At 35.6% G+C, this 14,276-nt stretch overlaps 1 protein-coding gene across 3 annotated transcripts in view; it reads right to left on the bottom strand.

Moving 5' to 3' along the window:
- The window catches only part of LOC127413524 (tyrosine-protein kinase Mer-like), a 44,963-nt gene extending 30,897 nt beyond the window's left edge, over positions 1–14,066 (bottom strand). Inside the window, exons 1-5 of one of the 3 annotated variants that reach the window (XM_051650735.1) lie at positions 13,810–14,066; positions 12,119–12,152; positions 10,605–10,956; positions 7,705–7,805; positions 7,412–7,582 (exon numbers count right to left, since the gene is read on the bottom strand). In XM_051650735.1, the coding sequence (XP_051506695.1) occupies positions 7,412–7,582; positions 7,705–7,805; positions 10,605–10,864 (532 nt within the window). In that variant the 5' untranslated portion in view covers positions 10,865–10,956; positions 12,119–12,152; positions 13,810–14,066. The remainder of the gene's footprint in view (positions 1–7,411; positions 7,583–7,704; positions 7,806–10,604; positions 10,957–12,118; positions 12,153–13,809) is intronic. The other 2 variants (XM_051650733.1, XM_051650734.1) reach the window with 2 other exon arrangements.
- Between the last annotated feature and the right edge of the window lie 210 nt (positions 14,067–14,276).

The following is a 14,276-nucleotide window of genomic DNA, read 5'->3' as shown; positions in this document are numbered from 1 at the left end:
AGGTTTGACACACTTGCCATTACAAAATGGTGGAGACATACCAACACACCGCAACTCTCTCTCTTTCTGATTCCCTGTCACGAGGAGCTCGCCGAAATAACAGGAGACCCGCGTGAGCAGAAACAATTGTAATAGAGTGATTTAGGATGTGATTCATGGAGTAATTTTAGCTTGTGAAAGTGTGTGATTGTGTATTTATCCCCTCAAGGCTTGCCAAAGAATGCGTATGTCCATATGGAGCTTTGTTGAGTAAAGGATTACGTTCAATAAAAACAGACTGTTGTGCCTCCGCTTTCTGTTTTTATTAGTCATTTTAGTGTGGAAAAACGGTTGGTGACAAAATGTTTAGATCAGCTTGACTTCTTGTCAGTACTTCAGTAAAAGAAGAAGCTCATTGGTCACTTCAAGAAAACACAAGAGCCGCCCCGGCGACAGAACGATTTTTTCTGTCATGTTGGATCCTTTTTTCCAGTTTCTGGAACCATTAACTCAAGAGGGCGTCCTGACGGTCAAGTGATTGATGTGCGCTTCATCTCCCTCCGCCTGCCGGCGATGATGTAAATGAAGCTAACACCTGAAAACACCTAGTTCTGGCAAACTAGCTGCAAATTTGCCACTTATTATTTTCACATGCAAATGAGCTTGTGATTCACAGCAAATGTTTGCCAGAAGTTTGCAGTAGTAGTGAACCTGCAGTAAACCTTTGGCAACAATGGACAATTTGCTGCAAGTTCGCCGCAAAGCTCATTTGCATGTGAAAATGATCAGTGGCGAATTTGCATCAAGTTTGTGGCAAATTTGCCATGATTTTTGTAAGGGTGGGAGTGGCCCCTTTTGACAGCTACCAACCACCCACAACACCTTAGCAACCATATAGCAACATGCTGTAAACCACTCACATGCCTTAGCAACCACATGGCAATGTGCTAAATACCACTCAGAGAACCTTAGCAACCCCATAGCAATGTGCAAAAAAAAAACCTACTCAGAACTCCACAGCGACCACATAGCAATGTGCTAATCACTCAGAACATCCTAGCAACCACATAACAACGTGCTAACCACTCAGAACACTTTAGCTACCATAGAGCAACATGCTGAAAAACACTCCAAAAACTTTAACAACCAGCAACATGCTAAAAACACTTACAAATTAAGCCGGTGTCACACACAGGGATTTTCAGGCATAACCTTCCTTTCGACACCCTTAAAAAAAAATCGAGAGTTCATGGTAAATTTGCCGCAAACTTGCCACTGTTAATTTTCACATGCAAATGAGCTTTGTGGCAAACTAGTGGCAAATTGTCCATTGTTGCCAGAGGTTTGCTGCAGGTTCACCATTACCAGTGAAGAGCTGCAAACTTCTGGCAAACATTTGCGGCAAATCACAAGCTCATTTGCATGTGAAAATAATGAGTGGCAAATTTGCGGCAAATTCATGGCAAGTTTGCTGCTAGTTTTCCAGACCTCTAGAATTTTTGTAAGGGTAATATCTGGTAAGTAAAGCACGCATCATCGTCTGCTAGCGGGAGGTTGTTAATCCCTTGACTGTTGGGGCTGTGAGTTAATGGCTCTGAGAACTGGCAAAGCAAATCAAACTTATTGGGGAAAAAAAAATCATTCTGTTGCCGGGATGGACTCCCCAATTTCCCAATGAGCTTCAACTGAAGAACTGACAAGACATCATGCTGATCTGAATGTTTTCATCAGCGATCACACTCATGACCTTATCAGAAACGTGATTGTAATGGTGATTCTGTCACCAAGTGTTTTTTTGTTGTTGAGTTCTCCTACACTAAAATGACTGATAAAATCTGAAAATTTGAACGATCACGATATCGATCCTTAAACTCCCAAGATCAATCTTTTATTTTTTTCGTTAAAGTTTTTTTTTTTTTTTTTTGGCTGTGTTAATTATTACATCAATTAAATAAATAGCAATTGAACTGCATAGTTTAGGCCCTGTTGTTATTTTTTTTAAATTAATATTTCCTTAATGTGCCAAGTTAGAAGGTTCCCTGTATAATTTAAGGCATTAGATGAGAATTTGATTCATATGTAAGCATAATGGACATTATAAATGAAATATACCCAAAATTAACCAGAACTGAATTAAATCGTATTGGAATTGAATGGATCAAGAGCTTGTGAATCGGAACGGAATAAAATTGGGAAAACTGTATCGATACCCAGCCCTATAGAACAGTGGTGGGTAATTTGCTGCTCTCTTTTGATATTCAATTATTTTTATTTATATGCATTACATATGCACCATTATAACAATAAACAACAATATTTACAACATATATTTAATGAAAACATTTTAGCATTTTTAATGAGAATGCCAAGAAGTGAACATTTTTGAGTGATGACATAAATGAATAGTTTAATTATTAAAACAGAGATTGAACATTTTTTGTTTTATTTTAAAATTAAAAAAATTATAATTATTAAAATTTAATTATAATTAATATTAATTATAAGTCGCTTTGGATAAAAGCATCTGCTAAATGACCAAATTTATTATGTGATTATAATATCACACAATTTTTCTCACACTGTATAAATGGGTCTTTACATATGAAAATACATCACGACCTTTGCATATTATGGAGGGGGTCCCTCGCCAGGGGATCATCATATTCGGGGGTCCATGGCATAAAAAAAAACCCTGACTTTGAGTAAATTAGCAAGGGTGAAACTGTCATTTTTAAAATGTATTTAAATCATATGATTTTGCATTTCTTTATAAAGTTACTGGCCAACTGACGAGTGAATTTGTTTTACTATTTAGCCAATTATTTGCATTTGGTGCTTAGCGAGTATTAATACTGGACCATGATTGTAAAGGTGACAGAAAGGGCAGAAAATGGTCATGAAAAACTAAATTAGGACAAAAATGTACTAACATTATAAATGGACCTCAGGCAAGAAAATAAAATATATACAGTATATAACTTCTTTAAAGGGTTAGTTCACCCAAAAATGAAAATTCTCATAATTTTCTCACCCTCATGATATCCCAGATGTGAATGACTTTCTATCTTCACCAGAACACATTTGAAGAAAAATAGAAAAATAGAAAAATATCTCAGCTCAGTAGGTCCTTAAAATGCAAGTGGGATGGTGATCAGACTTTCGAAGTAAGAAGTACTTAAATATTGATACTTTTCGCACCAAAAGTGATCATTTCACTTTATAAGACATTAATTTAACCGCTGGAGTTGTATTGATTATGTTTATGCTGACTGTCTGTGATTTTTAGAGCTTCAAATGTCTGATCACCATCCACTTACATTTTAAGGACCTACTGAGCTGAGATATATTTCTTTTTTCTTCAAATGTGTTCTGCTGAAGAAAGAAAGTCATACACATCTGGGATGACATGAGGGTGAGTAAATGATGAGAGAATTTTCATTTTTGGGTAAACTATCCCTTTAAGTAATTTGGTTCTTTAGAAAACAATCTATGTGTTGTATACTTTCGCTCCGTATAACCACTGATCTGAAGAACCTATAATGCAATTTCAAGAACTTTTTTACTTTCTAAAAGTACATACAGTATATAATTAACTCAGGAACCATGTACAGCCAAAATCGAATCCTTGATAAGAAGAGGGTTCTTTGATAAACCATACAAAGACTTTAAGAAGTCTTTATTTTGAAGAATGTGGTACAGATTGGTCTACTCTCTCTTTTCAAGCCACTCTGTAGGGAAGACTGGCCCTCTGAATGAGGCTTTTGTGTGTACCGGTAATATCAGCCCTCCCTCTATCTCTCTATAACACCAGGTGAATTAACGTTAACCATAAAAATACCTGCTTTCTCAAATAGGTTTATGCCTATTGCCAAGAAACGGATTACCATGCCTAGGAGATTAACCTAAAAAATATGGTGGATCTTAACCTAAAATCTTGGAATTTCAGCTGTAGCGAGCATATTAGATTTTGACATTTTCAGAATAAAATCAAAGTGGTGCAAAAGTCATGCCACAATGCTAGGGTGCCGGGAATGGTTGCCAAGGCATCACTGTGCAGCTGCTAAGGTGTTTTGAGTGGTTGCTATGATGTTCTGGATGGTTGCTAAGGTGTTGCTAGGGGGTTGCTAGAGTGTTCAGGGTATTAAAAAAAATAACGTCTATACATAAAATTCTGAGCTCTAGATATGTCTCAGTTCCCTCCTTACATGCAAGTCTATGGGAGTTCATATCTTAATCATATCACTTCGATCACTTAGAAAAGTTACAGCACACAACCCTTGACCTTAAAACTTTGTTCAGTCACCGATCCAGTATGAGCAACAGTAATAGTGACACTTGCCTTTGTAAACACTTCTAATGAGTAATGATTTTGATAAGTGTGACTCAATCAAGTGTATAATATGATCAAAAACAAAAAGTGCCCACAGTTCAAGGCACTGCAGTCACATGGTGCCCATTGTAATCAGACTGCAGAATTATCAAAGTAAACTGGGGTAAGATTTCATCCCATTATCCCATGACCCTGACAGTAAAAACGTGACTTTGCATGTATTTTCTCCATAGCTCAAAGTCGATTTCTAAATACTAGCTTTTACATGGCTGATTAGGTCTCAAAAAACAGCACAGAAAATAATCAGATTCCATCTAGGCCTGCTTGGAGCCAACAACTGAAATAATTCCACCATGAGCTGAGCTGAGGAGTAGTTGTAACTCTTACAGTCAGGCTCAATTATGCTTCAAATTTATAATATCTGATATGCACACACTTTCCATATCTTTAGAAAACCAAATATGTGCCTGATGATCTCAGTCAGGGGACGGCAGGGAATACACGACCTTGTCTGGAATGTGACTTTCCAAAACACTTCAGAAGGCTAGGCAACAGAAATTGTACATTTTAGAGTTTTTATGAAGGTTTATAAAAAGAAGATTCTGCATGGACAAGCTTAAAGCTGAAGCTGAACTTTTTTGTTGTTAAAATTAGGGCTGTGAATCGATTAAAATTTTCTGTGATTAATCATGGCACATGATGCATTACAAAAACATTAAAAAAATATAATCATAAATATATTTGCTTTATACTCTGTCTCAAAGAACTTGAAAAAAAAATAGGTAAGTCATCATTTATTTTAATTATTTAAATATGTACATGTTAAAATGTTTGTTGTTTTGTTTTTTTGTGGACAGAGTACATTTTTTACAGGTATTAAAGGGATAGTTCACCCAAAAATGAAAATTCTCTCATTATTCACTTACCCCTGATGTGTATGACTGTCTTTCTTCAGCAGAACAAAAATTAAGATTTTTAGAAAAATGCTGATGCTCTGTAGGTCCTTATAATGAAAGTAAACAGGTGCCATCAGGCTGCTGGCTACTTGACAGTCCAAAAGGCATATTTAGGCAGCATAAAAGTAATCCACACAACTCCAGTCAATCGGTTAATGTCTTCTGAAGCAAATTGATAGTTTGGTGTAAGAAACAAATCGATAATTAAAATGTTTTAACTTTAAATCGTTGATACGGCAACTTGCACGTAACTCAAGCACACCTGGTTCACCGCTTGTGGGTCTCCATTCTCCGTACATTAAATCCGCTCCAGTGTTTATTATGCATGCATAGTGCGTAATGAATAGGCATGCACTGCTCCACACAATCAGTTTCTGTAATAGGATGTGCAGTTGAGCCAAGCATGTACCTCGGGGAAATTCAGATATGCCAATTTTAGCCACAGGAATTGGGGAAATTTCATAAAGTAAAAAAAAGCCTGCATTAATTGCGTAATTTTTTTTTAATGCTTTAAACCAGTCTATAATTAATTGCAGGAATTAATGCATTAAATTTCCCAGCCCTAGTTAAAATACTTGGTCCTGATTTCCTTGAAAACTTCCAAAACATTGCTCTGTTTGTTTGTGCAGCCTGACACAGAAGCATGGAGTTGGTTGCGGAACTATATGTTTACTCAATTAACAGCAGACAAGGTTAATATTAGGAGAAGCGGTTTGAAAACAATGATTATTTTTGAGATTGGTGGCACAGAAATGACACACTTTAGCTTTAAAAGTGAAAATTCATGATAATATGCTTAATGATTGTCAAAATAGTTTTTAATTTCTTTGTCCTGTAGATCCCCAAAATGTTCTCAAATCTTCACTAGAAGGCTCAGAGCACAATCTACATTTGGTGGTTTCTATATTAATGCTTTTACAGCAATAGAGTGCAACAGTCTGGTTTCAGAAGTAAAAATCCCATTCATTGTCTCCATAGGAGTCGATCTTTAAAGATAAACCTTTAAAGACAGACATGAGCTCTAAGGTTGTTAATTGAAGGCATATATTTCTGTTGAAGCCAACAGTCCATGTCATTTCATCTTCATTTTCTATTTAACAGAAAAATTCTGGTGAAGAACTACACTACCCATGATCCTGAGAGGGGAACTCCACCAATCAGAGAATCACAGCTAATAAAGTGCAGCAAAAGAGCTCTGCAGCAAACATCTACTCCATTGATGCTCTGTGAACAATGCAATCAAGTCATTTTCCCTACACTCTCAATTTACTTACTGATATATTTCATTAAAGACTTGTACCTTTGTTTTTTTAATCAAAGTCTGTAATGTTGTGCTTCACTTCAGAGCTGGTTGTTTTTTGTTGTTGTTTTTTTTTTATGAAGGATTGTATTAAATTCCTATGGAAAAAATGAATGGGAAAAATACTTCCAAAACCAAAATGGCTGAAAAAGTGGGCGTGCACTGTTGCGCTCCATCACAAAGTCCTGATTCATTAGTGGAACAGTTCATTACGTTTTTTTGGGGTCATTTTGTGTCAACGGAGCTTGAGAAAGTATAACTTTGTGGTAAACCACATCAATAACTCTAATTCTCTAAACAATAACCATGTGCATTCCAGCAGTCGAGCTAGTTCCTTTTATCAACACAGTATACATTTACATTTATGCATTTGGCAGACGCTTTTATCCAAAGCAACTTACAGTGCCCTTATTACAGAGACAATCCCCCTGGAGCAATCTGGAGTTAAGTGCCTTGCTCAAGGACACAATGGTGGTGGCTGTGAGGATTGAACCAACAACTTTTGTTTACCAGTTCAGTGCTTTAGTCCACTACACCACCACCACTCCTATACAGTAACAAGCCTTGATGCCGTTTAATTCCACCAGCCCTAGTCATGATGAATTCAGATAAATTCAGACTCTCGAGATTTGTTTTCTGAGAATGCTTGATTTCACTTCACAATACCTTTTTCGAGGCCAAAGTCTCAATACCAAGGCCATTTGATATTTTACTATACTAACAAAAATCCTCGATATCAACATACTAAAGCATTTCTGAGCAGTCTTACAAAGGAATCTCGATCTACAGTGTAAAAATCCAAAACAATAGCATTGACGAACATAATAAGAGACCACAAGTTCATACCTTCAACGGTAATGGTGCTGGACGACTCATTGCGTTCTAGAAATCTCTTGCCCTTATGAAGCCACATGATAGTAACAGGGTTTGGAGGACCGACTGCCTCACAGGTCAAAGTGAAGGGAGTGTTTCTTGTGATGTTTACATCACTCGGCTGTATGGTGAAAGTGGGTAGGCCTGGAATGGAGCAAAATGGGGCAAAACATCAAAATGTAGCTAGAGCACCTTGTGAATACGTTTTAGAGAATAAGATTGTGAGCTATTCTTATATGCAAGTGCCAAAGTGAAGGTCTACTCACCCTCTACCTCTAAAAAGATGGGATTTGACTCAATGATCTTGTTGCTGACACTGAGCCGGCAGTGATACTCGCCAGCATCTGCTCTCTGGACACTGCTTATGCTTGAAAAAATAAATAAATCAGGAATATTTAAGTCACTTATTACAAACAACTAAACATTTTCAGCGAAGACAAAATTTGGAGTCCAGTGACTTATCTCATGAAACATTAACTCTTTCAAAGATTAGTGGTTGACCAATTTTTATAATTTTCAAAGGTCGTTAGCAATATAAGGTGGTCAATGGACAAAATAGTGCAGGTGTATTATAGAGTACGTACAGATTGTGATGCAATTTAATGAGCAAATAAGGCAATCTTCCTGGAATTAACCCGAAAAATATTTTGTATCCTGGAGAATACAAATATTTCAAAGAATGGGGAGAGGAGCAATGAATGAGTGTCGGTCACAATTTTGGGACATTTTTTGCAACTCTCATCATCAACCCACAATGTTTATCTGAACATAACATGGCGGCATTTTTTGAGAAGGTAGCTGAACTCAAGGTAAATGTTCATATCCTTTCAATGTTACTTTTTTATTTTTACAAGCAGTAAAATGTAAGATATATTGAAATAAACTGAAATATTTATGAAATCAAAGAAATCTTTTAACCTTGTGCAACCCTGCATCCACATGCGTGGACGTTGTATTTTTGATTCGCTATACGCAATGCATAATTTCAATTAATTTAAACTAAACTGACTGAATACTGTTCACAACACTCTAGACTGTCATTTAAGGGTTAAACCTCTGGCACACCGAGTCATGTGACACAACAGCATGACCTCACACTGGAGGTTAAATATGGATCTAGGGAGCATCCAATAGCTTTCTTATGCAGCCAAGTGCATTCACACCTACAATCCGACTAAAAGTTCAGTTTCAAGCTGCAGATGATGTTTGCACCACTCAACATGTTTGGCAGACATGGGACAATGGTAATCAGTGTGTAGATTCAGAATTTATCATGCAAAATTTTATTGTAACATGGTTGGCAGAGGTTGGATGATGCTGGCCATTACATTCAGTACCTTCAGAATTATTTATTCAGCTTTATGGAAAATCAGCTGTCATGTCTGTAACGTCTCAAAAATATGAATAACCAACAATCCTGGAAACATAATAACCAATTTGTTCTAAAAATATCTGACTTTCTATAGCTTGGTATTATTTAAAATTTCACAACTTAGTTCTGCTGTCCACATACACCGATCAGCCACAACATTAAAACCACCTGCCTAATGTTGTGTAGGCCCCCCTCGTGCCGCTCACTGGATGTTTTATGTTTTTGGCACTATTCGGAGTAAATTCTAGAGACTGTTGTGTGTGAAAATCCCAGGAGATCAGCAGTTACAGAAATACTCAAACCAGCCCGTCTGGCACCAACAATCATGCCACGGTCCAAATCACTGAGATCACATTTTTTTCCCCATTCTGATGGTTGATGTGAAAATTAACTGAAGCTCCTGACCCATATCTGCATGATTTTATGCACTGCACTGCTGCCAGACGATTGGCTGATTAAACAATCACATGTATGATTGTTGGTGCCAGACGGGCTTCTGTAATTGCTGATCTCCTGGGATTTTCACACACAACAGTCTCTAGAATTTACTCCGAATAGTGCCAAAAACAAAAAACATCCAGTGGGGCAGTTCTGCAGATGGAAATGTCTTGTTGATGAGAGAGGTCAACAGAGAATGGCCAGACTGGTTCAAACTGACAAAGTCTACGGTAACTCAGATAACCGCTCTGTACAACTGTGGTGAGAAGAATATAATGCTATTCTGAGATGCGGGTTGGCACTGTTTTGGAGGCACAAGGGGGACCTACACAATATCAGGCAGTTGGTTTTAATGTTGTGGCTGATCGGTGTATGTAGACATCAATTTTTAGGAAAACTATTTGCTCTAGAATTATTTTTTCTGCCTTTTTTTTTTTTTTTTTTTTTTTTTTTTGCTTGTTTATTAGGTGCTACTAGTTGCAAATCAAAAAGGGAAATGAAAAATGCACACAGCAGTCATGCTTGGGTCTCAGGAGGTTAAAGAAAAACATTATTATGTTATGTGTAGGAAAATAGCAATAAATTCATTTTCTGAGGTCTCTTTATGTTCTTGCCTAACCCTAACCCCTAACAATAAACAATTGTATTACATTAACATTAAATGTATTCATTCAGCAGACACTTTTATCCAAAAGGGCTTACAAAACTGAGGAACAACACAATGCCAAAATACTGAATTTCAACAGTAAATCCGCAGTAAATGGGCGTTTTTCAACTATCCAATGAAAGTATGGAATAAAACTGATTAGGTATCTCACATCAAGGCTAGGCAGGTGAAATTGCAAAAAAGTAGAGAAAGGGAGAATTATTTTTTTTTAATTTTTTTTAATTACAGTTATTTTAAATAATTAATATTAAAATACTATATATATATATATATATATATATATATATATATATATATATATATATATATATATATATATACTTTTTTAAATATAGTAATAAAATATATATTTAAAGAAATAACTATGAAATTCCTTATTTATGCTATGAATTCTCATAATAAATGTTTTTACACAGTATTTCCTCAAAATTCACTAAAACCATTTGAAAAATAAGCATTATCCATTAACAAGGCTGTTGGTGGACTTTGGATCCAACACAAAAACTTCTGTTAATCTGCTAAACTGGCATGGAAATCAGGTCAGGTTGGTGAGATACATGCATATTAATCTACCTAAACAATATACAATATGGGTCAATCACTGTGAAATACCCATAATCATGGTGAATTAGTTTCAATTTGCAAATGAACTGACATTTTTGTACTGTACTTAGATTCTTCTGCCTTACCTTAAAGTGGACAACAAGATGCCAGTCCCATGAGTGAATACCTGTGACTGCGTGCTATCAAGGATTTCTTTTCCATTCCTAAACCACAGAATATTCAGGTCCAGGCTCACATCACTGATGTCTACGGAGCAGTTAAATCTGACTTCTTTCCCCTCTGACTGCTGGATAGGGCCCACCGTCGGTTTGAAGCATAGTTTTTGGAGCTTCTCCTGTGTTATGTCGACACTCGGGGCTTGAGCCGGTACAATCAGAGGTTGCATTGCCCGTGTTGGTCGGAAAGAGTGCCCATGTCTCGCCCAATGAGGAGAACCTCCCTGATGGACAACAGCTAGTGGATGATTCCTATTGGCAGCTATTTTAAGGAAATCAAAGTTTCCGTCAATATGAGCATATCCCATGACAGTCAAGATGTTTAACCAATCTAACAAAGCCACTGTTTACCTCTATATACAAATAAAATCAACATTTCTGTACAGCAGTTGTTACTGTTTTTAACATTTATTAAGTATCTATAACTGCAAAATGGTCATGGTGCCAAGATAAATCCATGGTTTTGGATTTATGCCATTTATGCCATGTCTCTTAAAATAATAAGATGGCAATACCATAGTACAGTGATGATATCAGATATGAATACCATGGTACTTTGATATACTTAAAGCAGAAATTCACATACCATGGTATTTACTTCGAACTCTATGTGCTTAAAAGAATACCATGTGCATGTAAAAAACCATGGTAGTACCATAGTACTTTTGGGTATGTTTTTGTGATGTAAATACCATGGTAATATATTTGAAAATGGAGCAGCTCATTCAGTACTATGGTATTTATCAAAGTACCATGGTTTGTCTGAACATAGAATTATGATTACACCATGGTATTGGGACATGTACTGTTTCATGTTAATGAAGTACCATGTAAATACTGTGGAATATGGTAATCACTCAGCACTATGTTATATTAGTATATTATAAGTACCATGGCATTACCATGTTTGGTTTGGTCATGATACCATGATGATATCATGGCTTTTGGATATGTACCATGGTAATACCATGGCATCATTTGAAGTACCACAAAAATATAAAAATACATAAATACTGTATAGTAATCATTCAGTGCTATGTATATACTGTACTAAAGCACCATGGTATTACCATGGTTTTGTTTGTACATTCCATTGTATATGAATATGTACTCATTTAGTACTATGGTTTATATCAAAGTATTATAGTATTACCAACTCTACAATGGTACCACCAGTAGGCCTGCTTTTTGTACTATTACTATTACTATTATTATTTTGACATATTCTATTGAGTGACTCCGCTTTGTCTGAGCTTCAGAAATGCACTGGCAAACCAGCTTCCTGTTCTCCAGGAGCAACAGGAAATTCTTACTCTAATGGAATCTGTTGGAAGCAAATGCCAAGTTCTCATAGTGAGAGAGCATTTCAGTCTGTTAAAGGGATAGTTCACCCAAAAATGAAATTTATCTCATCATTTACTCACCCTCGTGATATCCCAAGTGTGTATGACTTTCTTTCTTCACCAGAACACATGTGAAGAAAATTAGAAAAATATCTCAGCTCAGTAGGTCCTTAAAATGCAAGTGAATGGTGATTCAACATTTGAAGCTCCATAAAGAACAGACAGTCAGAATAAATGTCATCCATACGACTCCAGCAGTTAAATTAATGTCTTCTAAAGCAACACGATCGCTTTTGGTGTGAAAAAGATCATGAGGATGAGTAAATAATGAGAGAGTTTTCATTTTTGGGGTGAACTAACCCTTTAATAGTTTTTATACTGTATTCTATGACAGGAGAGTATATCACTGGAATGCATGCAACAACACACATCCAGTGTGAAAAGTCTATTTAATAAATGCTTATTCACCTGCAAATGATCAAAACCAAGCTAAATGCAGTATTAAAACAGCATTTGTTAAAAAATTAAACACAATTTAATGTGTACTGTTCTACATAATGCCATTGTTCATAGACTGAAAATCAAAGCAAAGTCTGTTATTCCTTGCATTATAGCGCATTGCTGTATCCCGTGTAATTATGTCAAATTAAAAATGCCTACAGGTGCAAATTTATTTGGATAATACATTCTATTCTGACTTATAAATAATGTACAGTGTAAAAAAGCAAAAATGTGCAGTTTTTTGAGTTTTTACGATACATTATGGCACTAGATCTACATTATCTGACCATTAGATTACTTTCATTAATGCAAACCAATGAAGTTGTTTCAGTCATAGTAAACATTTGATCTGAATAAAAGCAGTTTATTTACTGTACCACATGGAGCACATTTTTAGGTTATCTGACCATTTTTATTTGGCAAGTTTTTGCACAAATATTTTCTAAGTTGCAATGGTATAAAATGTAAGAACAATGTACTTAATTTCATGACATATTGATTGAAGTGAGAGAATAAAATTAACTTAAAACATTTCAGTAACTTCAACTTACAAATCTGATGTACATGCCATTTAAGTAAGCTTAGTAATGTTTACATTTTACTACAACATTCAACATTTTGAACTATCATTATCAACATGTTAACTAATGTACCACTTTCCACAGTAAAGCTTTTTCAGTGCACATTGACCACATGAACTAGAGTCACAGATTTAAAACTATCTAGTTTCTTAACATGTATGAAACTGGAGCAGATTATTTCAACTGTATAATCCTCTTAACTATTAGACTATAGTGAACTGAAGTGTACAATATCTTGTATAGACAGTTCACTTTCTGCACCTCAGGCTATTATGTAACCTACAGATGCTCATATAAGATAAAAGTAACTGTAAATTTGGATTTGAATAATTTATCTTATGGACATTCACTGTGTGCTTAAAACTTAATTAATAGTTATGGTCCTTCCACAACATTAAACTAATGTAATCTAACCAAATCACACTAATAATGTGTTAATACAGAAAAGTGACCTGTTTTGTTGACATGCATAACATGCAATTTAATGAAACTAACTTTTTTGAAATCAATTCCATATGGCACAAAGCAAGAATCCATCTTAAGACTTTTTATAAACTCTCAACTAATGCACTTGCTTTTATTATTAATGCTTTCTGGAAAAATAAACGTTTTAAGCTTATTGATTCTGTTGTGTTAAAGCATCCATGCACAAACAGACCACAGTTGCTTGAAATAATTTACAGATCTTACCAGTTGTCATTCGTATTGACTGTGAAAACAATCCGACGAGCAGCGGAGTTAAAAACCGCAACATTGCCAAGAAACTTTTGCCTGAAATAAACACCATCACGTTTTCTCTTCTTCTTCTTTTTTTTTTTTTTTTTATTTATTTTTTTTTAAATACCAGCAAAACTTCCTTCGTAAATGTTTGTCAGATCTACATCAGACACATGAAGTAGATTGCGTCCTGATCAAAAAACATCTTTTCCCTTCTGTTTTCGGTCACCAGCACCAAACACACTCTAGATGAAAGAATGTTGTCAACCCCCTCTACCCTGTGACGTCACTGTGACTTTTTAGGACGCGCGCGCTTCTCACAAAGAGTCTGGCTAAATTTGGAAATGAATATTCGTTTTTTTTTTTTTTTTTTTTTTTTTTAATCCTTATTAATTTTTTATTATTATTATTAGTTTTACCGGGGTTTTTTGTTGTTGTTT

Source organism: Myxocyprinus asiaticus, chromosome 23, assembly GCF_019703515.2.
Source record: "Myxocyprinus asiaticus isolate MX2 ecotype Aquarium Trade chromosome 23, UBuf_Myxa_2, whole genome shotgun sequence".
In the NCBI taxonomy this organism is placed as follows: Eukaryota; Metazoa; Chordata; class Actinopteri; order Cypriniformes; family Catostomidae; genus Myxocyprinus; species Myxocyprinus asiaticus.
Note: the sequence above shows the minus strand (reverse complement) of the source record. Positions and strands in the feature narration are given on the sequence as shown.